The 27,057-nt window shown below is 40.2% G+C and overlaps 1 protein-coding gene across 2 annotated transcripts; it reads right to left on the reverse strand.

Moving 5' to 3' along the window:
• Window positions 1-1,834: 1,834 nt before the first annotated feature.
• On the reverse strand, window positions 1,835-19,746 carry FST (follistatin). 2 transcript variants are annotated; one of them, XM_070935895.1, is made up of 6 exons: window positions 19,539-19,746; window positions 17,217-17,408; window positions 14,509-14,727; window positions 12,701-12,925; window positions 3,753-3,983; window positions 1,835-2,974 (listed from the first exon to the last, which is right to left on the reverse strand). In XM_070935895.1, exons 1-6 carry the CDS (start codon window positions 19,618-19,620, stop codon window positions 2,892-2,894), a joined length of 1,032 nt encoding a protein of 343 aa, XP_070791996.1. In that variant the 5' UTR covers window positions 19,621-19,746; the 3' UTR covers window positions 1,835-2,891. The 2 variants fall into 2 exon arrangements, with proteins under 2 accessions (XP_070791996.1, XP_070791997.1); XM_070935896.1 differs by having other exon boundaries at window positions 2,883-3,274; window positions 3,828-3,983.
• Between the last annotated feature and the right edge of the window lie 7,311 nt (window positions 19,747-27,057).

A 27,057-nucleotide genomic window follows, 5' to 3' on the forward strand; every position in this document is an offset into this window, starting at 1 on the left:
CAATTCCAAGAATTCCTCAGCCAGCTTTGCTTTGCTGGCTGAGGAATTCTGGGAATTGAAGTCTGCAAGTCTTAAAGTTGCCAAGTTTGGAGACCCCTGGACTACAGTATAGGCAGACTTCAGATTTCAAAGACCATTTGCCTATGAATATCAATTCCTGGAAAACAGTAGTGGAAAAAAATTAATAACTTTTATTTTTCTTTATGGGCTTCCTAGAGATATTCAGTTGGTTGTAGCTGGGAGATATAATGCTGGATTACATGTTACTACGATTCAGCAGGATGTTTCCTATGTTTCTTATTCATGACCACAGTATGTTTTTTTTAATAGAAATCTATTTACAATTATTTGTAAAACAATTAGTCCACACTAGGACTACACTTGGAAAAAGGAGGTGAAAATTGAATGGATTAATTTATATATTTAGATGTATTTAATTATTGTAAGATGTACTGACATCAGCAAATATTGCGAGCCCAATTGGCAAAAGAAAGTTAAGGACTGTATTGGTTGGAAACATGTCAAAGTGCCTTTATCCTGCAGTAGATAGACAATGGCTAAAATGATGATGATGATATTATGATGATGATGAAGATATACTAATGGCTTATGCATTTGAATGAGCAATCATAAATTAAATATAAGATATAAAAATAATACCATCTCAACCAGATACTTTTCAGTAATAGTAAATACATTCAGCTGTAGGCCATCAAGAACAATTAAATTAAGTTATTATTTTAGGTTTTCATAGAATTGCTATGTGTAAGAAATATACAAGAGCAATTGCTCAATAAAAAGGTTTTCATGTATTATTACAATTTCAAGATTGCAGTATCTGTCACAGAGAAATTTAATTATTATCTTGGTAAAATACCTCACTATAGAATCTCATGATTGTATGAAACAGAGTTTTGTAAGTTCTATGACTTTGAATGAGGTTTAAAATTGCAGTGAAAATTTAAAAGTATAATGAGACACAAATAATGTTGTTTTATTAGATTTATATACAGTATTTTCCTTTCTCTAAGAAACAGGGAAATATACATAATTCTGTCCTCTTTGATTGTATCCTCACAAGATTCCTGTGTAGTTTGGGTTTTGAACCTTGATTTCTCTAGTCCTACGTCAACATCCAACCAGTATAGTATATTCATTCTTATTAGTCTCTATATGAGATAGTGAAAACATAATAAATTGGGCTACAATCCTCTAGACTGTAAAAAATACCTTTACATTAGAATGAAATATTTACAATGCCATGAGGCAGAATTTTCCTCTCATCAAGACCGAATAATGAAGATAGATTAAAAATGATTGAAACTATATTTTTTACCACATTCCCAGACAACTACTAACTACAATCTCAGTTTTTGGCATACAAAATCTTTGTTTCCTTCTTTGTTCTACATAGGTATCTTATAATATTTCTCATTTAGTCACCATAGGTCACCTGGAATGTGAATATTTTTCAATGGAGTCCAAATGAATGCTGCAGGAACCTATTGAGATTCACTTTAGATGTTTTACACCTAAGCAAAAGTTATGTTCAACTTATTAATTTAATTATTACATTTATATTACCCTTTTTCCATAATAGAAGCATGCCAAAAGATATAAATCTGGTGGTTTTCTATTTAGATATTAACTATTTGATAAAGACACATTGCATTATGGAAGTTCAGAATAAAACCTGAAATAACTTTTTGCAGATACTAAATACCCTCTTCATTAATCACCTTCCCCACATTTAAAAACCCATTCTTGTACACCATCTTAACCCAACCAATAACTGAAGTCAATATACACAGGTTTGGGGGAAAGGATATCCATTTTTTATTTTTTTCACTCATAATTATTTACAAATACACATTATAACTTTTATATACATTGCACATTTACATGGTAGAAAAGTACAAAACTATATATTTAAATGAATTTATATTTAACTTGTCATGTTTGAAAATATAAAATTGCCTCAGAAAAAGAAAGTATTATGAAAAACAAGAAACTTGAACTGATAAAGCTTTGATATAATATTCTGTTAACATTTTGAATGTGAAACAAAAAGAATGTCAAAAAAATGGAACGCAGGACCATCTGCGAGGACAGACCTAATAAAACATTGATGTTCATGACAATGTATTTTCATTTTTCTTCTTTTTCTTAAAAAAAGAAAATAATGCTTTCTTTACATTTAGCCACATAGCAACTAAAAAACCCTTCATAATCCGATCTTTGGGTTTGAATTCTCATAGTACAATATAAATGTTCAGGATTTTGAGATCCCATTACTACATGATACAATCAGAGAACATAGCCAGGGAAAGAGGTTTTGTTAAAGCTTTCCCTCTTTCCACCTCAAATATATACTTAACTCAGTTTACAGCGCCTTTTGGTCAGTCAAGATTCCTTGTAAACAAATATCCGAGGGATCATGTATTTATATACAGAATTGGCAAGAAGGAAACACAATAAATAGAAAATGTAACTGAAACTGTCATGCAAAGTTTTGTTAAAATGGAAAAGAGTTAACATTGGCAGAAATAAGGAGCTGAAAATTGTAATTGGGGAGGAGGGTTAGGCTCTAAGGAATGGATTTATAGTTTACAAGAAAAAAAGCTTTACTTTACAAGCAAGAGACCTCACAATAAATAACACAGCTCATCCCATAACGATTACATTTCTTCTTCTTCTTCTTCAAAAAAAAAGGTGTACAGTCAATCAGACTTCTTTAATGTATAAATTATAAAACATGACACAGTATAAATAAATGTCTACAAGATTCAACTATATGTATACTTCTTTCTTCCCCAAATAAATAAGCATACACTTATGTACAGTATGGACATTGCCTTGCCCAATGGCTGTTTCAAAAGTGATGGAAATTTTTACCACTCTAGAATGGAAGATATAGGAAAGCTGTAGTCCTGGTCATCCTCTTCATCCTCTTCCTCAGGCTCTTCATTGATGGCTAGATAGGAGAATACAGGGGAGCTCTTGTTTAAATACGGATGACAAAGCGCAGAAGCTGTCTGTGCATGTTTTCAAAGCCCCCTGCATAGCCAAAATAGGATGTGGCATGTTTTTTAAAGCGTAGATTGCAGTGAGATGCACTTTGGCACCTGTGGTTATACAATAAAGTTGATTGTGGGTTTTGGTTTGTTTGTTTGTCTTTTTGCATGTATGTGTAAAGTGTGTGTTACATAATCTATGAAGTCATAACTGCAGCAAGTTCTGGAGACTCAATGGCTCAGGTTTATTTGGCAGATTCCTGAAATTAGATAAAAAGTGCTCTTGTGTTCTAGGTTTTTAAACTGCTGTTGAGTCCTTCATTCAGAGGCCATCGTGAGCGGACAGCAGCCCACATGGTTAGGGGTTAAGCTAGTTTGGGAAGGGTTGAGGTGAGGGAGCAATTAGGTTATAGCCAAGTGTTAATAAAGCAGGCAGCAAAGCACACTCAAGCAAACAAAATTAACGGAAGGCAAGAAACAGCTAGGAAGATGCATTTAAGGCAACTTTCTGATGTTAGACACTTCCCTAAAAAGAGAAAGGACCCTCAAACATTTGAATTTTCTTCTCATCAAGCGCAAGATTTCTGCATAATACATAAATCTTTCTACACAAGATCTCACTACTGCATAGTTTTCTTTCCTGTTTAATAAAGGTTTCCATCCTCACCTATTCTAAGGATTTTTGTTTGTTTGCCTTCAGAAGATTAAAGTTCCTGCAAGGTTAAAAATCTCACTTACAGTTGCAAGATCCTGGGTGTTTTACTTCCAATAGCACACCCAGGGAACAGGCTGCTTCCTTCATGGCACACTCACTTGGATAAGTGGTGTTATCACTGGCACAGACAGCTTCGTCTGATTTGCTTTCTGGACATAGCTCATCACAAAGGGCACACCGTCCTCTGCCCACTCTGGAATCCCACAAGCATTTCTTCCCAGTGCTGCACTGGATGTCTTCACAAGATTTGGCTTCTATAAAGGGTTTTCATTAAATGAAAAATGGGAAGAGATAAGGGTTAAAAGAGCAAAAGAAAAACAATGCTCTCAAAAATGTTGGGGGGGGGGGTAGTGATGTAGTAGAAATGATGCCCAACCTTCAAGACAAGATGCATAGTACCCAAGTCCAGTTCTATTCCCGGTATAGAGTATAGCACAAAATATAACACTTCTTCCTATTTCCTGTTGGTATAAATAGTATTATCTGGATTTAATTCCAGCCAAGCTTGATGTAGATTCAGCAGAATTAGTGGGACTTGAGTCTGACTAAAATTACTATCCAACAACACTTGGGAGGGTTATGCCAAAACCGTGTAATTCAACATATTTCCCAGCCTTAAGTTGGGGAGAGATCTCTGATGGAAAATAAAATGTTGAGAATCATCTCGTACTGCCCAGTAGCCTCAAAGGCTGATTCTTTTCAATACTAAAAGGAAAAACCTTGGAAAATCCAGCTTTACATAGGAACAAAAGGAACATTGACTGGGTTTCTTTTCCAGATAGGATGGAGTATTCATTACAGCAAAGTCCTTTTAGCCTAAACCAGAGGTGTCAAATGCGTGGCCCAAGGGTTGGATGCATCACGTGCTGGCCACGCCTACGCCCAGTTTAGCGAAGGGGTAAAAAAATCACAATACGTCACATGATGACACTGTGACGATGCGAGTTTGACACCCCTGGCCCAAACATTTGCCCAAGTAGACATGTAATCTACGTTGGCTTGAAATTAATTTATTATTCCTTTCTTTTAATTTCAGTTGAAGGGAATTCTTTTAAAAATGGTTGGAAAGGACAGGAGAGAACTTTAAAAATCTGCTTTTTAATTTCTGCCCTAGTGACAGTAATAATGTAATGTATAGTTCTCAAGTTCTTAAGATGGATGGAGGTGGGGGTGCACTTTATTATCAACAAAGATAAACTGATAGCAAACTATTTTATTTGCTGCCCATCTTGTGGTTCAAGGTGGCTCTGAGAATACTGTTTTCCTGACATGTGCACATAAAAAGCCTGCTGCCCAGAGAAATCAGATTTAATGAATCCAATGGCAAGAATGTTCCTAAAAGTTGAAATAGCTTGTCTACTCTTTGCTGATGCTTTCTTTACTTTTGTTTGCATGTCTCTGTCCGTGTGTGTGTGTGAGAGAGAGAGACAGACAGAGACAGAGACAGAGACAGAGACAGAGACAGAGACAGAGACAGAGACAGAGACAGAGACAGAGACAGACAGACAGACAGACAGACAGACAGACAGACAGGAACAGAGAGAATAAGAGACAAAGACAGAGATCAGGCTACAGCAAGCTTGCAGCTTGATTATTCAAAACTACTTTATGTGAAGAGCTGACCTTTAGCTGCAATAGGACAGCATTAATACACAGTTATACTTTAAAAAATGGCATATACATGGCATGACTTCAGTGTAACTCTTTGACCTAAGAAAGGGCTTAGGATATCAAGAGCCAACCTATTTATTTTCCCATTCTTCAGCACTTTGTCACCTAGGCCAGTGTCATTAAATACAATAAGAGTTATGTTTGAATAGTCATTTAGAATTTAGCCTACATGATTCCTTATTTAATACTGGTTTCCCAAGCTGCTAGTCAGCCTGTAATTGCATAGTGCTCAGAAACTGTTGAAGCTCACTTGATCTTGGATGTCAGTGCTCACAGAATTTTAAAAAAACACACAGAATTTTAAAGTGAAAGGCAAATGGGGAAGAAATGCGTTGTTTCTTGAGAAAAATGACCTTTTTTTCTTATCAAAGATCAGATGTCCCAATGTACTGGCTGGCTACGCAATCTAGATCTGCTTTTGCAAACTGGTGCCTTCCAGTTGTATCTAGGCAACAACTCTTCAAAACTCTGGAGGTCATTGAGATAGGAATTTCTGGAAATGGCCTTTCCAAGGCCTTCCAGGGTTGGATCCAAAGAAGTAGGTACAACATGACATTATATATATATAAAAAAGCCATTTATAACATCTGAAGAAATTTCTCTATGAATAATCTGGTGAACAACTACTGGGCTTATCTTCTTGCATTGAAATCTCATAAACTGAAGCTCACATATCAAGGGTCTCAGTTTAATTTTTTTTTCTGTTTCTGAGAATACCATTTGATACAACAAACACAAACATAAATGCAAGAATACTACAAATGTAATACTCTGTTTGATTTTAAATTCAAAAGAAGATTGAAAAGTTACAATAAATGGACAGATTAGGTTTTGAAAAACCAGTTTATAAAATCATCCTATTAAGTTTAGCAGTACTAACCTAGAATATGATTTAAGAGTAGTAGTTGTAAAAGCACAACTTTTTTGGAAAACTGGATATGATTCATCAATGTGCAGCATCTTAAAAAGGTTATTTAAATGGGGAAGTTAGGCGTATATTTAAATCTATTCCCTTGAAACCAAAGGAACATAGAAGCATGTTAGAACATGCTAGAACATAAGCAACACTTATAACCAGGGGTAAAATCCACAGGTTCTGACAGGTTCTGGAGAACCGGTGGCTGAAATTTTGAGCAGTTCGGAGAACCGGTAGGAGAAATTTTGAGTAGTTCAGAGAACTGGCAAATTCCACCTCTGGCTGGCAACAGAGTGGGATGGGAATGGAAAGTTTGCAATATCCTTCCTCCAGGAGTGGGGTGGAAATGGAGATTTTGCTGTATCCTTCCCCTGCCACGCTCACCAAGCCACACCCACAGAACTGGTAGTAAAAAAATTTGGATTTCACCACTGCTTATAACCTGTGCCTTTCATGCAGACTATAGCATCCCTGGGAGTCTTATTTGCTCTGTTTGCTTAGTTTCTTCCCAAATCAGTTAGGATAACAGTAACAGGGTTGGAAGGGACCTTGGAGGTCATCTAGTCCAACCCCCTGTTCACGCAGGAGACCTGTACTAGGGATTTGAACCGCCGAACTGCCGACTTTTCTGATCGACATGTCTTAGCCACTGAGCCACCTATAGTGAGGAGAACAATAATCTTCAGTGGGGCACAGGAATAGGCTGTGTGTGTATTTTTGTGTTATTGTGCACATGTGCAAATGCTTGCTCACATCACAATTAGATATGGACTCAGAAATATTTAGTCTGAATCCTCAGGGTTTCACGTGGTCCCTAAAAACTTTGTGTATCGCCTTTAGTTCAGTTATCACTGAACTTTAATATTTAATGTGACAGGTGATTTCTCACCTGGGGAATACTTATTAATATTAATGTTAGGATATTAAGTTACGCAGCATTTACCTCTGATGGTACTGTTTACATTGTAGAATGGCTTTCCTGGTTAGGCAGAACATTCAAAGGACAAGTAAACTATTCTACAGACCTGTTTTAGAGGAATCAAGTCTTAATCCAAATGTAATTGCAATGTTCCTGATCTTTTACTGGAAAAATGATTTATTTATTTACTTTCTACTTTATCAATTTATAAGCCACTGCAAGATGCTGATACAGATTATGTTTGATCATGATTTTAGTACTTGCAGATGTCCATTATACATATTTAGTATTTGTAAGGGAGAAAAGCGGTTTTGGATCAATCCAGTGTGTGTTTCCTAAGCTTTCGTGCCTAGCAAAATGTTTCCATTGGAATCCAGTTGAACAGAATCCTAAGCTATGTGGTCAGAAAACGTTTTCAAAGTCTTGGTATTCACAAGTATCACACATTCCAGTGGAATCAAGGCCAAAGACTAGTCTTCAATAATTGACAACTGGATTTGGTGGAAAGTTTTTTGACCAAATTCTATCCTTCTGGATCCAAGAAGTGCATTCCTATGAGTTTTTAAAATATAAATTTGTATATAATAGCATTTTTCCATAGCAAGGAAGTAGTTGTGATGTGGCAGATGTGGAGTGGAATGTTTTATGCAAGAGCTGGGCCAGGTTTTCCCCCCACCCCCATTTTAATAATTTGAAGTCAGAACTAGCAACTTTTTGAAAACATCTACTTTTTCTTATCATGTTTGCCTCCTGATATTTATTAGGAAGGATTTTAACTTATCTACTTTTTTCCTTATTCTTAAATTAGTTAGCCAGTCAGAGATGGTGTAATAGTTTTATCTGGCTTGTAGGCTTTGACTGTATAAATGCCATCATCAGACAAGTTAGATAAATTCAGGATAAATGACAGCAATAAAATAAATCTCTATACAAATGACAGCAATAAAATAAATCTCTATACAAATGACAGCAATAAAATAAATCTCTATACAAAGAACTTCAAACATTTTAGGTATTGGCAAATACATAATAAATTAAAATGGACACTATTAAATATGGAAGAATATATGCAGATTTATAAATATGAAATGAATAATATGATTTGAGTATAACTGGTTATAATGGAATATTTCCATCTACCAGTGTCAATAAATTATGCAAAAAAATCCCTCAGCCAATTAACTAGCACTGAACTAGGATTATTAAGCAATCTGGATACTTCATTCATTTTCAGAAAATAGCTGAAATATTTCAAAATCCAATCCTGATACATTATTGAGATCATGACAGGAAGTGATTCATTTCCAGTCTTTTGGATAAACATTCAGAACTGATTTATTCCCCTAATCAACTTCTTCTGAACCATTTGGGTTTATTGCTGCTCCATCAGCAGCCATGAGAGAACAAAAGAAGGGAGAGAATGTGTTTGCCATTCCTGGTTAGTCATTCCTGGCATATTGCTCTGGTTGCATTTCAGTGGATTGGAAGTTATATTGCTCAATCAAACAACAGAAATGAAAGAGGTAACGGAAACCAGTGAAGGTGACTGATGAGAGTTAAAGAGTGGCTGAGTATATGTGGATCAGGATCTATTAAGATATGTAGAGAGTAAGGAAGGGGAAATAAAACATCAGACTTGCAAGATTCTGCTATTATAGCCCATCTCAATCAAATATAGCTTTAGTCTACCTTTCGAGTCAGTTTCCTGGTCTGGGTTATCTAGTGGGGCTGACATCAATCTTGCAAGCCTTATTGTACTTTAGCTCTTCTTCTTACACTCCATTGAATTTGAGAGGCATTTCCCTCAGTAGCTTCAGAATATTATCTTAATCTCTAGGATTTAAAGAGTTCAGCTGTCTTTGCCTAGCAATAGCAATAGCAATAGCAATAGCAATAGCAATAGCAATAGCAATAGCAATAGCAATAGCACTTAGACTTATATACTGCTTCACAGTGCTTTACAGCCCTCTCTAAGCAGTTTACAGAGTCAGCATATTGCCCCCAACAATTTGGGTCCCCATTTTACCCACCTCGGAAGGATGGAAGGCTGAGTCCAGCTTGAGCCTGGTGAGATTTGAACTGCCAAATTGCAGTCAACTGGCAGTCAGCAGAAGTAGCCTGTAATACTGCACTCTAATCACTGCGCCACCGAGGCCTAGGTAACACTTTTTGTGTATTTCTGTCAAAGCTTTCTCCCATTTGCTTTCTAGAGGCCTTTAATATTAGCTTATTATTTTTAATTATTTATTTATATTTATTGGCTGTCCAACTTCAGTGGATTCTGAGAGATGTACAAAACTAAGAAAAACATATTAAGAGGGAAACATTATGAATTTTCAAATTCCATATTGCTTAAAGTTGAAGGTATGGATTTTGCTATCAATTCAGGACTAGGGATCGTGTCGCCTTCCAAAAGTTACTAAATAATGTTTCCCAGTAATCCTAGTCAGCACAATTAATGCTAAAGTATTCTGAGAATTGTAGTTAGCTATATTATCCTAAATATTGCTTAAAGCACCACCTGCCATCTTCTCTTTTGGTTTGAGAAGGTTGCATTCTACTTGAGACTGTTAATTAAACAGACATGCTACTGGATCAATCTATGTTTGATAAATAAACATAATAATATTTATAATTTACTGTCTATAATCTAAGATGGGGACATAAAGCGATTACAATTTTTGGTAACTTATATAGCCAGGGAGTTCTCTTGGCAACAATATGTAAGTGATTTTCCACACATAGAAATGGGTTGAAATCAGATCTCTGTTAACTGACTAACCAAACTATCCTTCTCTGTTTTAATTTGTCATTTTTAAACCAGAAGTAATATTTCAGAGGAGGGCATGTGGGACAACACCAAACCAAACAAAGGAACCCCTACCTAAGCAGTATGATTTTTCCTGCTTCCCTGAGCTGGTGCAAATAAGAGATTGAGCTAGAATCAGAAAGCTTCTGATTTCAAACTTTCTTCTGACTTTCACTCACTTTAAGGGGCTTTTAGTAAACCACCCTTTCCAATTTGGTAAGATAATAACACCAATGGAATTTATGGCAGAGGGCAGACCTTCAGATGTGGCGGAATCATCACTTTCCAGAAAACTGGAAATTGAGCACATCAGCATCTGGAGGGCCATCTCATGCCTAGTCCTCATGCATAATTCTTGAATAAACTACCCTTATTACCACTGCCACATTACATATCAAGAAGTGATATGTAAATATATCATTTTAATCATCTCTCTTATTCTTTTAGCAGCATTAATGAATAAGATTACTTTAGGAGTAGGAAATTTCTCTTAAGAGTTTTAGTTCTTCTTGTTACTAGCACAGAGTAGAACTAAAACTGTCACTATCTGGTAACATGGCTTCTTCCAGCTTCATTCTCCATTGAGACCGACCTTTATCATTAAGCAAAATGACTTAGTTACCTTAAGTGGATTTTTAAAAAAATTGGGAACAATGACAAAATGTTGAGGTTAAAATGTGTAATGTGGTCTACTTTCCCCATTACTTTTTAACTATCCTTAAGCAGTGCGTTAATCAGCTCTAAAAGTTGCAAGAGGAGAAAGTTGTACTCACAGATACCTATACAGGTAGCACAGAGAGCAAACAAGCATTTTAATGCCACAATACAAGCTCTGCCTGTTTTGTACATATATTGTGACATCTCATGGATGCATGTAAGAGGTGGATCTTGTGTCACAATATTGCAACTTTACCATTCTGATAAAATTGTCAGATAATGTAGATCATTTGGTTATAATACTATGGAGCTTCCTGTATAACCTTAAGTTACCTTCTGGTGCAATGGGAAAGCTATCCCATTACAATTCCTGAGATGCAATTCAAATCCCAGGTTGCTCAGGTTTTGTATAGGTAGTCCTCCCTTAACAGGCATTTATTTATTCAGCCACTGTTCAAAGTTATGAGAGTGCTGAAAAAATGGTAGTTACAACTGATGCTCCAGGTTTTGGCTGCTCAATTACCCTACATTCAGGCAATCAAAATTTGGGCACTTGACAGCCCACCTTCATTAACAATTGCAACTCCCCACACTGGCTTATCTTCTCCCCACCTCTGTCTTTTGGCCACCCAAAGGCATTGCGAGGTCTACTTGATGCTTCGCAAACCCTCCCCAGAGCCTGGAGAACTCTTTGTGACATTGCAGAGGTCTTCAACAGGTCAGCAGCTGCCTTGGCTGGGTGTGCTTCATTAGAAGAAGATGGTGAAGCTGGGAGAGCTAGGAGAAAGCAAGGATAGATGGTGGTGGCAGAGTGCAGAGTGGCCAAAGAGCAATGATAAGGACAGAGATAGGCAGATGGGGAGAATTGAAGTGGAACCCAACATGGCAGAGCACGGGGAATGTGTAGTCCTTGCCTAACAACTGGAACTATTAGAACTATTATCACTAAGTGGTAGAGTTATGTGATGCTTTGCCTAATGACTGATTTGCTTAGCGATGGGAATTCTGGTCCTAAAGGTAAAGGTAAAGGTTCCCCTCGCACATATGTGCTAGTCGTTCCCGACTCTAGGGGACAGTGCTCATCTATGTTTCAAAGCCGAAGAGCCAGCGCTGTCCGAAGACGTCTCCGTGGTCATGTGACCGACATGACTCAATGCCAAAGATGCATGGAACGCTGTTACCTTCCCACCAAAGGTGGTCCCTATTTTTCTACTTGCATTTTTATGTGCTTTCGAACTGCTAGGTTGGCAGAAGCTGGGACAAGTAACAGGAGCTCACCCCATTACGCGGTACTAGGGATTTGAACCGCTGAATTGCCAACCTTTCGATCGACAAACTCAGCGTCTTAGCCAGGCATCCCTATTCTGGTCCTAGTTAAGGTCATTAAACAAGGACTACCTATACATGTAGTGACAGGAAGCCCACTTACTCCTTGGCCATCCCTACCTTCAAATGCCCCCACATGACATATAAGATCAAGAGCCATTTCTCTCATAACATTCCATCTCCCCTTTTGTGAGACCTTCCAGATGTGGAGCAATCCAAGCAACATTTCTCAGAAGCAAGGTAAGTGCCAGTAGTTTCTGGGGCAAAGAAGTCAGTTATATAAATAACCAATAACAATTCCGCTTCAGGGAAGAAGAGACGTGGATTTGAACTGCTAAAGTAGGATTTAAAAGGTAATTTGCCCCTTAATTCTGATAAGAGGACAATCAATTGCTGCTTTATTCTGGTAATGCAAAAAAAAAAATATTTGTATCTAGCCATGCCACCTCATGTGTCTGAGAGATTCTAGTGGCTGTGCTAAGTCAAGGATCCTGGAATTCCTGCTGAGGTGGAATCTAAAAACAATAACTATTGAGAACAACCGCCAGGAAAAAACTGAACTAGGTTTGTGCTATGAAATAAGGATTCCGGATCAGTTGGAAAAGCTTTCCCCTTTATGTATTTCCTCTTATTTTAAAAATAGACCTGTAATCTCTTGTTCCATGGTACTTACTGACACATTTTCCTTCATAGGCTAGGCCAATGGATCTTCCAAGCAGGCAAGTAGCTTTTCTTAGATGGCAGGCACTTGCATATGTTATTCCATCATTCCCGCAGAGATACTGTTCGGGTAGAGTTGGCTCGGGGCAAATCCGATTGCATGTCACACAGTTGGCATTATTATTTTGATCAACCACGCATGTGGAACTGCCTGGGCATAAAACATCCCTACAGGTCTCTGAAATAAACGGTAGGGAAAACATTATGTGAATAATAAGAGCATCTGAGCCATCAGAATAGACACAAATAGCAAAAACTGAAAAGATTTGATTAAACTAAGGCAGTGGACCAGCAATCTTTAGTATATACTCTAGCTGCTGCATGGATGACCTAGTAATTGTAAGGTCCTGGACTTGAGATCAGTGATCTACCACCTAGTAACTCTTATCATCCTAGAAAAAGCATTAGGACTTCGCATCTGTCAAAATGCATAACCTTGAAGAAGCCCACTGTCAATGTCATAATGGCTTTGCCATGGTCCAGTTTGGTGTTTCCGCTTCCTTGTCAGCTACTCTCTAGCCAACAAGAATGAGAAGCTGTAGCTTCAGCTGCTCCAAACTGTTCCACGGCATCTGGAAACAATCGGGAAGACCTCCAAGGAAGGGGTTCTCATGCTAATAAGGGGGTATTGCTGCCTCCTCCGAATCTAAAACTGGCATGTGAGCAAACTTTCAAGGCTACAAATAGATGGGAAGGACTCGTAGACCACAGGTTTGTATCACCGAGTCCACAGTTTAATTTCCAACTTTAAGGAAAATAGGTTGTGTACTTTTTGACAACTGGTATAAGAACTGCAGATCTGTATTCTTGGCATGTGGTTTTTTTCCCCTCCTGTGTAGTTTAATGATGGAATCCACTGCCAGAAGATGCAGTGCAACCATCAACAAGTATGACTTCGAGGAGGTATTAGACACAGAGCAGACAAGGTTATCAGAAAATACTGTCTGTGATGGCTGTGAATTATATCCAGTGGTGGGATTCAGCCAGTTCGCACCACTTCGGGAGAACCGGTTGTTAACTTTCTGAGCAGTTTGGCAAACTGGTTGTTGGAAGAAATCATTAGGGCAGAGAACCGGTTGTTAAATTACTTGAATCCCACCACTGATTATATCCAATATTGTAGGCAGTTACTTGGAAATGTGGTCAGGATGCTATTATTGCTTTTGTGTGTTTGCTACTGTGCCTCCATGAGACATTTGTGGAAACTGAATGCTGGCTTAGACAGCCCCTGGGTCTGACACAATTTACTTGCAAGTGAAAAGGCAGATAATTCATCAAGGAGCAACTATCTAACTTTTTCCCTCATTTTTTTTAAAAAAACTTGCAGAATGTTTATGATACAACTTAGTCATCTCTGGATTTTCTACTTTGTTCTGCTGCAGAAATATAAATACGCTCTATAGGAATGACGTTTGGTTACTTAGTAAAGCCTTTTCCAATCTGGGCATTCTCTAGATGTGCAGATTTCAGCTTCCCAGAATACCTCAGCCAGTGTGGAATTACTGAGGATTCTGGGAATTGAAAAGCACACATTTGGGGGCACCAAGTTTGACAAGACAATGGTAAAATTGCCCATCCCATTGTCTGTGTTTAGAACAGCCCTTTATGTTATTATTTTGTGAACATGAACACAATTCACAACCTGTTTTCTCACTGGGTCCTATCATCTTTCTGCAGAAGAAGTGGTTTATATGGGCTTTTCTATACATGCTTTCTATCCCTGACTCTAGGATTGAGAAAACAGGGTTACCGTAAACATACTTTTGCATTTGCCCTGATACTGGATTTCAAGGTCTGGTTGTTCTTTACATTTGGCTTTCAGAAGGGCACACTCATTCTTGTAGGTTTTCCCATCCAAGCCACACACAGGTCCCTTCCATGTGATATTTGAGCAATCTGGAGCACAGACACACCGAGGTTTGTTCTTCTTGTTCATTTTACATTTCTTCCCAGGTCCACAGTCCACATTCTCACAGGTTTCTAAAAGAGGGAGTGGAAGGGGAATGGAGAGAAAAGAGTTGGGCAGGTGACATAAAATCCAAAATCATTGCCTAATAACATCTAAATCTCCCATCGCAATTTCATAGGCAACACATGAGAATATTGTTGACTCACAATTTTTTCCAACAACACTACATGAAAAAAAATCAAACACAGAGGCCTTCCATTTTCTGAGCAGATTGCTTGCAAGAGATTATGAAAAGTGCACTAATGATGCCTACAGTGATGGTGAGGTCAGAAAATAACGACAGTGCCCTCCCTAGAAAATTAGTCTGTTAACTTGCAATGAAATGACATGCAATTTTACATAAAAAAACAATAGTAGCAGTTAAACTTTAAAACCTCTCTAAATACAGTTTGGCTCAGGTCATACTTTGCAGTAGCATAATGTGGTTTGTTCAACTTTGATTTAGGGTGTTGTAGAAATCCAGCTGTTACAAAGTGCAAGCTATGGTTTAGAGCAGTATTTGTTACCCTTGACAACTTTGAGGCAGCATGGGGAAATATGGAGTTAAAGTCTACAGATCTTAAAGTCAAGGCTAAGAAACACTGGTTTAGAGGTTATCATATTCTGGGAACTCATCTTTGGTTTGTTCAATAAACTATGGCTTAGCAGGATGAGTGAGTTCAGACTCTGAACAGATAGAATAGATTAATCTCTCATTGCACTGATAAGTACTGTATATGTCAAGGTGACTAATTTCCATCAAGGAAACACACTGAGTGCCAGTTGGGAGACAGGATACCAAACTGCCTTATTTTTGTTTCAGCCGCCTCCCCTATCCACCCCCATCATTCAGTGCAATAACATCTCTGCTCATATGGTGCCCTTGACATGAGCTGAGATTGTTCTCTAACATCCTTCATGCTGAAGGTTACTGGAGCAGAGATTTCTCAAGGTTGCAGGGTGAAAAGCTTTGGTTGCAATGCATAGTTTTTACTTTTAGCTCATGATGTGTGTGCCACACTAAGTTAAGTGACTTCGGAGCTGCATTTCCATTGTATCCTCTCTTAGCTTTCTTTAGTACTATCCTGCTGGCACCATGGACACACATCAATCATAATATTCTCATATACACACCATTCTGTATTTCAGCTAGGTCTGAAATTTGTTTTAAATGCTAGTGCATTTAAACGCAGGTAAAGGATTCTTCTTTACATCATCCTCTGGAGCAGAGGTCTCCAACCTTGGCAACTTTAAGGCTTGTGGACTTCAACTCCCAGCTTTGCTGGCTGAGGAACTCTGGGAATTGAAGTCCACAAGCCTTAAAAAAGTTGCCAAGGTTGGAGACCCCTGCCTGGAGGGCAGGGATCCTCTCCTTACAACAAGCTCTCTGATGCAGCTGGAAGCCTATCCTGTTAGAAAGCTTGTTTTACAAAACTTAAAAAAGCACAGAGACTGTGATTAAGAAAGTCACAAATAAACCTGCCTGAGAAATAGGATACCTGGGGAACAACTTGAGTGAAGACAAAATACCTTTCTGGGTGAGCATAACAAGGACCAGAATGGGGGAGCAGGTCAAGTCATGAGGCTTTCAATCAGTTGAGCCACGGAGGGAAAATGTGCACTTTGAAATAGCCTTCATTATGATAAGGAGGAGAAAACATTCCACTCAAATTACCTTCTAATTTGGGCTCAGTATTTGAATACATTCTTTGTAGGCAGAATTGTGAGCTTAGGTCAGAGGAAGGTCTGGTACTTCCAGTTTGATTCCTGGTATCCAAATGGATGTCAGGTCAGTTGGGCAGGTAGAACACAATCCAAACATTTTGGATAGGTTTCTTGACAACAATACATTGCCTCCTTGGATAGGCTCTCCTTCTGTTTTACTTCCCAGTCTTGTCTACAGCTCTGGCATTCTCTGGTAGCCCCTCATCCAAGTAGGAATCTCTTCTGATCCTGTTTCTGATCAGCCTAGGGGTGTTTTTTTTTTTTTTTGATCAACTAATCAACTAGTGTTACTAGCTAGGCTCTTAGAAATTCTAAAATCCAATACCATTCATTGTAGAGAGATAAGATAATTCAGAAGCCTAATAATTAAAATTGATATACACAGAGTCCTACATTCTAAGAGATGCTTAGAATCCTACGTTCTAAGAAATGCTTTTATCTGACTACACTTTTGGATTTTTCTACAGAAGAGAGGAAATGCTCAAGCGCAATTTCCATCCATTCCACTTGATTTTGTATGCTTTATGTGCAATCCTTGGCACTGAAAATAATCTTGCTTATCCTTTCCTTATGGGAGGAGAGGACAATTCAGCAGTGTAGTTTGACATCTTCAGGGACAGGGACCACACTCCTCATTGTAGAACTAGTAGTATCTAATGTATCTAATGTTACTCATGTAAAGGTGTTACTAGATTGAATGAAGCAAGATGCTTAAATCAGTCTGAAGCATCTTCCTCTCTTCATCTATTAACTTACAAGCCCTTCCAAGAGCCAGACCATTCTTAGCAGCACCCACCTTTGCAGGGGATGCAGTTGGGGGCCCCTCCGCTAAAAATCATCCATTTGAAAAGCACGTGGTCGCTGACATCCTCCTCCGTCCAGGCAGTGGTGAGCCTCCCTGTTTTGCAGCACTCTTCCTTGCTGAGACCGTTTTTGTAGAGGACCTGGCAGCGACCGTTCCTGGCTTGCCGGAGCCAGCAATTCCCAGCTAGTGCAGGAAGAGAAAGAGGGAGAGGGAGACGCAGCCAGCTCAGTGTCAGTTACCAGTGACCCAGACATAACACGTGCGGGTTTAATTGACTTTTACTAGACTGTTTACTTTTATTTGTCCCGTTTCATAACCTGAAGCTACTCCTCTGAATCAAACGGAAGCGCTGTTTCAACAACTTGATCAAACCCGTTCGACGCCTCGTTATTCCACCCGGGGAAGGTAGACAACTGCCAGCAATTTCAGAGGGGGAGGGGGGGAGGGGTTAATTGCGCACGGCAGGGTCTTGAAATAGACCTGCAGCATCAAAAGTGCGTGTATCTGTGCGCGCGCGCGCGAGAAAAGAGAGTTATTGTGATTGACGAACCTTTGTCTTCCTACCTATTAGCTGATCTCATCAACCCAGCTCCCCTGTTTATAAACAACCTAAACCGATAAACAACTTTTAACACTAAAAAGAAGTTTGCACAATAAACTTTACGGGGAAAACTCACTACAACTGCTCCCACCCCTCCATCAATCCCGAGGTGTAGGAGCGCCTGATCCTAGCAAGTATAAGGGACGGGTCGTTCGAAATATTTGAATTTCGCCTATTTCAGAAGAAAAAAGTGAAGAGGAGAGGAGAGGAGAGGAGAGGAGAGGAGAGGAGAGGAGAAGAGAAGAGAAGAGAAGAGAAGAGAAGAGAAGAGAAGAGAAGAGAAGAGAAGAGAAGAGAAGAGAAGAGAAGAGAAGAGAAAAAGCAGAGTGGGAATGAGCGTTCAAACTGCACGCGCACTCCAGCAGCGATTTGCAGCTCTACCAATGGGGCAACGTAGAAGGACGTGGAATAGACAAGTTGGCATGGACTTTATGGAGAAAACAGCAACACGCACTTACACGCACACACTGACACCAACAACCTTGAGTGTGTACGCTACTGTGGGAACCGTGCCAAAAACACTGATCTGACCTGTCGTCCTATTCCTTGAGATAATCTAGATAATTTTGTTGGAACCAGTTCTTCGTGAATCATCAGTCTGACCTCCAACAAATGCAGATCAAATCGAATTTGTTGTTCTTAACCCCACAGGATGCCAGGCAGAACTGCTCTCACGCCCCAAATCCACCCATTTTAAGGTAGTAATATCAGCAATACCAAGGGATCGATCAGTTAGGAAGTTCTTTTCATTACTACTTGCTTAAAGTTACAGTGATGTAACATGAAAGATAAATGTATGGATGGGACAGAACAATAAATTGTGGACGTAATGTCATTAACCTCTCTCTCAGACAACGCAAACCAATTGGGGCGGAAGAGACTATTTTCAGTTTCCAAAATGTGGGTTTCGTTTACTGTGCTTTAAACGAAGCCCAAAGTTGCAAATCCTAACTTTAACCCTTCACTCGCTTACCTGGAATGGAAGTAAGTTCCACTGAACTGAAGGGGGATTTATTCTGGAAAGGCTCGTCTAGATTGGCGTTGCAAGTCATGCTTGCAGTTGTGAAACCCAGCCCTCCGAAGTTCATTCCCAGAGTGACATGAAACGCGGAGGCACAAAGAAAATCCTTCAAACTTAAAATCTCTTTTCTTCTCCCCTTTCTTTCCCCCGGAACCCGCGCCCGGATTTGTGAGAACTAATGCGAATATTATTTTGCACCCGTAGAAGGAAACGGGCTCAGTGGGTTTTAGAAATGTGTAAATTGGCGGATAAATCACAGGCAGGATGGAACCTCCGTGGTGGCCAAACTCGGAAAAGTTCTTAGCTGATGGTGGAAGTTTAAGCCAGGCAACAACGACGCCAGCTTTTTAGAAAGCCCTTTAGAGCTAATGATGGAGAAGAAGGTGATTAAGATGATAAGGCTGACGGGAAGAGGGATTCTCTGTCCAGCGAATCGTAGATTTTCCTTTTCCCCACTCTCCGCATTCCCAGAAAGCCCGCAAAGCAAAGCGATCCTAACTAAGCCAAGTTGGGAACCCCCCGAGACTTCAGTGGGAAGGTCTGTCCGAGTTTAGGACTGGAGCTTTAAACGCCTGGGGTGGATTGAAGAAGGTAAAGGCGTCGGGTGAGTTAGAAAGGGAGGGCTAGAAGGACATACAGAGATTATTAGACAGAGGCACACCAGCAAGGAAATGTGTGAATGGTATCTTACCTTGTGCTGTTTGATCTTCTATGAAGTGACAGAAAAACATCAGGAATAAAACCATGCCCGGAAAGATTCTCTGGTTTAACATCCTTAAATTACTTTTCCCTCCAGTGAAAGAGAAGAAACGCAGCCTCGAGTGGCAAGAGTCAGGCGAGGGAAAGAAAGAGCGAGCACGCCCGTCGCACAGCCTGCTTATGACCGCTCGATCTATTGAATGAATGTCAGCCTCTGAATGCTGTCTCGCTTTAAATCGAATGGGGTCTTAGTTCTGCGGTGGGCGGTCTCATAAATGTGTGTGTGTGTAAGGGGGGGGGAGTATGAGAGAAAGAGGGAGGGAGGGAGGGAGGAGGGTGTGTGCATGCGCGCGCGCGTGTTCGGGTGGTGGGGGGAGATTTAAAAAACTTCGGCGTGAATCCCTTTCCGATTATTTTGTCTCCAAAGGTGTGCGCGCACGCGCGTGGGTCCATCCACTGCTTCCACTCATCTCTCTCTCTCCCCCCCTCCCGCTCACCCTTTCCCGTGGCTTTGATCAAATCGACAGGAGAATCGCTGGGGCTTTGGGGCACCCAGCAGATCGGGAAGGAAGAAGTGGGTTTGCGCTCGCTGCCAAGTGGTTGCGGGTTTTTTTTAGGGGAACTGAGTGTGGGAACCCAAAGCCCAGGCTCCCCGCTTAAAGAGGAAGGAAGGAAGGAAGGAAGGAAGGAAGGAAGGAAGGAAGGAAGGAAGGAAGGAAAGGAAAGGAAGGAAGGAAGGAAGGAAGGAAGGAAGGAAGGAAGGAAGGAAGGAAGGAAGGAAGAGAAACGCTTTCCCCGCCGCGGGCAAGGCGGCTGGGCGCGCGAAGACGCAGGCGAGACCGTTCCCTGCAAGGATTCCCGGGGCTATTCTTGATTGGCAACCGCCAGCCTTCAGGAGGGCAGAGGCGCGACCCAGACTATCCCGCCGTGTTTCTCCCTCGCTCTCTCCCCAGTCCCGTTGTCAGGGGTGGGTCGAAGGTGCCGCGCGGTACCATTGCCGAGAGGGTTCCGCGACGGCATCTATAGTCTGTAGGGAGTGGGACGTCCAGCGACCCGCGCTTCTAATCCGGCACGGAGCCGTCCCCTGTGCCCCCTGTGCCCCCGGGCGCCCTTGCGAACGGGCTCCCCTCCCCTTAGCCAGCCTTCGCACTCACCCCCCCCCCCGCTCCCCGCCCAAATGTTGTGGCTACTCCTCGTAAATCTCCAACCCTCACACCTCCAAACAGTAGTTAAGTGTCTGGCGCGCCCGCATCTCCCTCTCTGGGACTCGTCAAAAACAAATCAGAGTTTAATGCCCGGTTTAATGTCCCCGCGTGTTAGCCTCTTGACTCGAGGGCGTCTGGAGCGGGAGCGGGGTGGCGACGTAGGCGGTCCTTTTCGGCTCAGAATGAAATAATAAGGATTCTCGGCCATTAGGAAGGACGCGCCTGGAGCGGGCCTAATGAACTTTTGCGGCGTTACTCTATTAAGCGCCGTCTGGCAACTCTTCCCTTCTTTCAAGAGAGTTGGCGGGCCCGTTTCTCATAACAAATTTTTTGGCACTGCTGAATGAAACCGAATAGGCGATATTTCCTTTTTATACCAAATGATTATTTAACCGGGGGTGGGGGTGGGGTGGGGGTGTAAATTGGGGCGTGTGGATTCAAAAAGCCGCCTTTTTAAATAAAAACAATAACATAGAAAAGGGTGGGAGGAGAGGAAGAAGAAGAAGGCGAGGAAGAAGAAGGAGACTACTGCTCCAGAGCCCCTATGCTCCCAGCCGTCACCAACAGGCAGCAGACTGCAAATTATGCAGATAGAAATTCTTGCCTATTGCCAGGTCACGGTGCTTTCTTTCTCCTGAAGTCCGGGTGACCACCCCCCTCCTTCCCCTTCCCATTCAACCCGGTCTGCCCCCGCCTTCCTTACTCCGGTCTCCCCAGTGTCTCTCTCTCCTCGCCCCCCCCCCCCTCAAACACCCCGCCTTGCAACTGCAAATAACTCAGTGATAACAGATTTTTTTCCACCAACTGCAGGAGATAGTGCTAATCTTTTAATAAAAGATCCCATTACAATAGGATCTGTCTGGACAGACTATAATAGATCTAGAAATACAGCCGTGCTAATATTAGAAGACAGTTGTTTGGGTGCCTCAGACTGTGCTGTAGTCCTAGCTTTGAAAATGGGCAAGAATCACAATACAACGCCCAGCACCCACAGTCAAAACCATTCACAACCAGACTGGTAAATGAATGATCTGTTCTTGCATTTTTTTTGGGGGGGGGGGGTGAGGTGGGGGTATATTTTGTGTTTGGGGGAGACAGACATTGTGACCTTTCCTATCAAGCTCTCCGGCATTTTGGTTACTTCAGAAGCTTCTTAGCAGTTTACATCCTTTTTTTCATCTGTCTCGCCCCCCCCATCCCCCGCCCCATTTAGTACCACTACTCTCCTCTCTTCCATGGAATATTAGCCTTAATGTGGGGTTCTTGGGCGCCCTCTTATGGTAGATGGCATTATCAATTAATAAAGGGAAAATAAAACCCACCGTCCTTGTGCAGAAGTTATCACATTCCTGCCCCCAAAAGAATAAAAAACGGTGGGGTTTGAGATTTTGATCTCCTAACATGGTTTGAAGTCCAACTCCTGACTTTCCTCAACAGGATGTGAAGAAGAAAAATGTACTCTGCAAGCCCTGGCTGATGACTTGTAAATGTATTTCACTCTGCACCAATAATGTCTTAATTTTCTGATTTGGCTTTATGAACCCCATTCCTAAATTGCTAGGGCTCAATGGTGAATGTTATGTATAGACTTTCTCTTCTGTCTCCAGGTTTTCTCAATAAAGGAACAAGAAGCAGTTTATCTACCTCCCTAGATGTTTGCTATCAGGAGAGCAGCATGAGATGGAAAGTCTGCAAGTTATTCCATCTCTCCATCACAGACAATAGAGACATGGCTTAAATACCACCTCTATCTCTTTCCTGTTCCATCACCACCTCCAAATTTTCAATTATCTTGCCTAATGAAGAATTCTTGAAAGATTGCATGCTAATAAAAATACTGTTTTATAAAATGTATCATCTTCAATATGGCTAAAGTCTGTGGAGATTCTCAGGTCATGGTTGTCCCAAAGGTGCTTTTTCAGGAGGCAACTGGACTTTCTTCTTTTTTTTCTTTTGAAGATGTTTTGCTTCTCATCCAAGAAGCTTCTTCAGTTCTGACAGGATAGTGGGGAATGGAAGGATTTATATTCCTTGCAGACAGCTGGTCATTTGCATCCTTTTAGAGGGTCATTGAAGTGCTTCTGTAGTCTGTAATAGGAATGGATTTCCAGAGGAAAAATTGCAGACTACCGCAACCAGGAGCACTACTCAGGTGACCTTGAGGACACAGATAAACCTCCAAGTGCTTCAATGACCCTCTAAAAGAATGCAAATGACCAGCTGTCTGCAAGGAATATAAATCCTTCCATTCCCCACTATCCTGTGAGAGCTGAAGAAACTTCTTGAATGAGAAGCGAAATATATTCGAAAGAAAAAACAAGAATGCTCAGTTGCCTCCTGAAAAAGCACCTTTGGAACTTCAATTTTTTTGCTTTACAGACATCTTCATCCTTCATCTACTTATTTGGAAGGAATCCCCTTGAATTCAGTAAGGTTGATGTTCAGTAAAGAATACAATTATAGGTAGATGATTGATTGATAGACAGACAAGACAGAGAAAAAGACACACAGACTGTTGGTTTGAGCTCCGAGCTTGGCAGTTTGGTTGCAAACATTTTGTCACCATTCCAGTGTGATTTGAATGATAGATAGATAGATAGATGGATAGATAGATAGATAAATAGATAGATAGATAGATAGAAACTTGTTTTGCCTGAAACAAAAATGCCTCTACTTCCTTTTACATACGGTATAGGTGGATTGGTAGCTGAGTTTGACTTAAATACTTGCATCTGAGAGTAATCAACTAATTTAGAAGGGCTGTGTGAACATTTGATATGGAAATTCAGTTTGAAGGCAATTCAATTGAACTCTTCAAATTTCTGAATGAAGCAGGAAATTTATTCCAATTTTTATAGTGAACAGGATGGCTCTAGGTTGATATGGACAATTTTTGGAAACTTCTGGACATTTGCAGAAACATTTTTATGAGTTGATTGGGAAATCAGATTGATTCAATTAGGCAACTTGATTCAGTTGATTTATTAAATCAATAATTCAAATAACATTTTGCGTTCTTTAAACAGGCGTTTAGGAGGTGAAGAAACAGCTTTATGTTTTCAATTCAAGAAGGGAAATCATTTAACAGACTCAGAAGGAATGCTTCCTAAGACAGTTGCTTTACTCCTCCAGAAGATATATACAAGTATATCTGAAGCTATGGAAGTTGCTTCTAGATGATGGAATAATGGTCACCAATGGACAGGCTTAAAATGATCCATGAGAAGATATTTGGCACAAGGTTACTTATATTTCTGATCAGGAGTTATTGTGGCTCTTAAATACAGGACACAATTATCTTCATTATGCTTTTCTTGTAAGAGTGGTATTTATTTCACAGATTTGTGCTGGTGAATAGAAAACACAGGAGTTCACTTTGAGAAGTGCTTACTTCTGATTGCACAAGTTCTACTTTCAAAGTATATCAAGCAAGGGGTGAGGAGTATGAAGTTCTCCAGATGTTCCTGAACAACTAGAATTCTTCACTATGATCATGCTGAATGTAGTTGTTGGGAATTGTTCAGCGTTTCTGGAGGACCATTGTTTCCCATCCCTGATACAGAATTTTAACAAATGAGCTTCTGTCTGCTGGAATGCAACTTTTAAAATAGTAATGTCAATAATCTTGCAAAGTACAGTTATCATTTAGGAATGGAATTGGAATTGGAATAATAAATAGCTGCTTCATGGCTTTACTTGACTTTTTTGTTCATTTTTTAATTTCGCTATGCCAGTCTGTCAGGGTGTGTAGATTTAATAGCTGTAAGCTGATGAGAGGTTGTAAGTGGAGGCAACTGAAAGCTGATGCAATGGGAATGAGGCAGCAGGGTTACTGTCACTTTAAGATGCCGGGTAAGAAGTTGCCTATATAAGGGAAGCCATTAGAGGGCATCTCTCTTCTCCTCATGTTCTCTCTCATCATGTATCTCATTGCTTTCTGTGCGTCAGTAGCTGTATGATAAGGTATTTAACCACATATAAGTCTGTAAATATTTAGCTGTATATAAACCACTGTTATTTATCTAAAGGCTCTGTGTGCTGTGTTTTGCTCCTGGGTTTATCTCATAATACTAATCACGCTGCCTAAACTCTGACACAGTCTGTCACAAACAATAATAAAACTTGAAAGCATATTTAACATTTTATTCATTAACTTGGGCAAGGCAAATTTGTAAATGCCAGCAAGTGAAATCAAAGTTTGTGCTCTGAAAATTGTCCTAAATCTGTCCTTTCCCACATTCCTTATCCATTATACCACTGTTGGTCCAGTTCTCAAGGACTCTACCTTCTTATGTTCATTTGGCTCATATGGACAAATGGAAAAAAAATAAAGAGCCATCATGGCCCACAGAAAGTAAGACCTCTTTGCACATTCCAGTTTCTAGCCTGGTGCTTTACAGCAAATTGATTTTATTATTAACATACCAATATCCACCTTAAATCCAACCAGCCTAGAATGGAAACCATTGCTTTGGCTTCTGGAATAACTTTCTGCAGCCTGAAACCCATCTGATATGGTACATATTGAACTTTCTGCCTCCATCTGGTGGGCTTTTTGGGAGCCTTAATCCCAATACATCACCAGCAGGAGTGAAATGCTCCCGGTTTGGACCAGATCCCCCGATCCGGTAGCGATGGAGGCAGGTGGTTCGGAGAACCGGTAGCAAACATCCCTGCCCCCCCCATGCCCAGCTGAGCCACGCGATCATCAGAGGCTTTTTTTTCCTTTTAAAAGCATTTTTTCTACAACCTCTTCGGCCCAAAAAAATGCTTTTAAAAGTCTTTTTTAAAAAAGCCTCTGATGATCGTGCGGCTCAGCTGGGATCGTCAGAGGCTTCTAAAAGCATTTTTTTTTTGCAACCTCTTCGGCCGAAGAGGTTGTAGAAAAAAAATGCCTTTAAAAGCCTCTGGCGATCCCAGCTGAGTTGCCTGATTGCCAGAGGCTTCTAAAAGCATTTTTTCTGCAACCTCTTAAGGTTGTAGAAAAAATGCTTTTAAAAGTAAAAAAAAAAAAGTTGGCCACTCCCACCCAGTCACATTCCCCCCCCCACCAACCCACGCCCACCAAACCAGTAGTAACAAAATTTACATTTCACCACTGATCACCAGGTTGAGGAAAATTAAGTTAAGTGTTCACGTTTGCCTCTACCTCAATGTTAGGGAAGCATTGTATTTTATATTTTTGTAGTATTTTATTATTCTTTTGTTTGTCAACCACAAAATGCAAATTACAGTAAAACCCACTCTAGATGCAATTGTCCAACAGGATACAAGAAAGTCACTATTCCCAGACTGCATTTTCTCCCTAAAAAGCAAGCTTGTTTGGGAAATTTATACATTTTAATATGTCTGGCTGGATTGTGAGAAAAATACAAGAAAGACAAAGTTTTGTGGGAAAAAATAAAGTGGAATCATAGCCAATATTTCTTTATGAGGAATCTTATTGTTGAAGTTAATTAGCATTGGCTTTAAGGAACAATAAGGATTTTCTGCCCAGCTATATCATGATTTACAGCAGCGTGACTATTGTTTTTGGAAAATTCTGTTTCTTTGGCACTTTGTTTGAGATTGGTTATATCTTGTTTTACTAGGAACAGTTTGTAAACACAAAGTATTCCTTTTGAGAGCAGAAGGTAGGCAAATATTCCTACACACTTGTAGAAATTCCAGAGGCAGCTAGGAAGATATTTCCTTCTTAGGAGAATTTATCTGAATTTACTTAGTAATATTTGCCACAAATGTTATTCCTTCCCCCTTTTAATCCACAGTAATTAAATAAAAAACCAAGGTAGGTAATCTTTGGATTATTTAATTGTGGGCGGTGGGAAGAACGCAGAGGCAATTATGTTGGATAGAGGCAGTGATATAAAGTAGGTGAGAGTTTGTTACTTGCAACAAGATTAAAATCTGGCTTCCCCCATTTAAGACTTTCAGACAATATGAAAACTACTCTGGAGTTTATCATACAGATTTATGTTTCCTTCTTCATATACTGAAAACCAAACTACTGATTGTTTGGCAGCATGATGGGGGTGAGGTGACAGAGTCCTCAGATGAAGTGATAGTGATTTACAACCATTCGTTTAGCGACTATTCAAAATTACAATGGCACTGAAAAAAAGGTTGTACGACCAATCCTCACACTTATGACCAACACAACATCCCTACAGTTATGTGATCAAAATGTGGAAGCTTGGCAACCAACGTGTATTAAAGATGGCTGCAGCATCTTGGGATTGTGTTATCACCATTTGTAACCTTCCCAAGAGGCTTTCGACAAGCAAAGTCAATGAAAGAAAGCTGAAT

Source organism: Pituophis catenifer, unplaced genomic scaffold, assembly GCF_029215685.1.
Source record: "Pituophis catenifer annectens isolate HBS135680 unplaced genomic scaffold, rPitCat1.0.hap2 SCAF_2, whole genome shotgun sequence".
Lineage (NCBI taxonomy): Eukaryota > Metazoa > Chordata > Lepidosauria > Squamata > Colubridae > Pituophis > Pituophis catenifer.

Bases quoted from the DNA above. Each gene is read 5' to 3' on its own strand.
- FST (XM_070935895.1), bottom strand. From the start codon at position 19,620: ATGTTAAACCAGAGAATCTTTCCGGGCATGGTTTTATTCCTGATGTTT. The intron at 12,926-14,508 runs GTATGTTTACGG...CGTTTATTTCAG, and splicing joins GTATCAGGGCAAATGCAAAA to AGACCTGTAGGGATGTTTTA. The intron at 3,984-12,700 runs GTAAGTACCATG...AACCCTTTATAG, and splicing joins CTATGAAGGAAAATGTGTCA to AAGCCAAATCTTGTGAAGAC.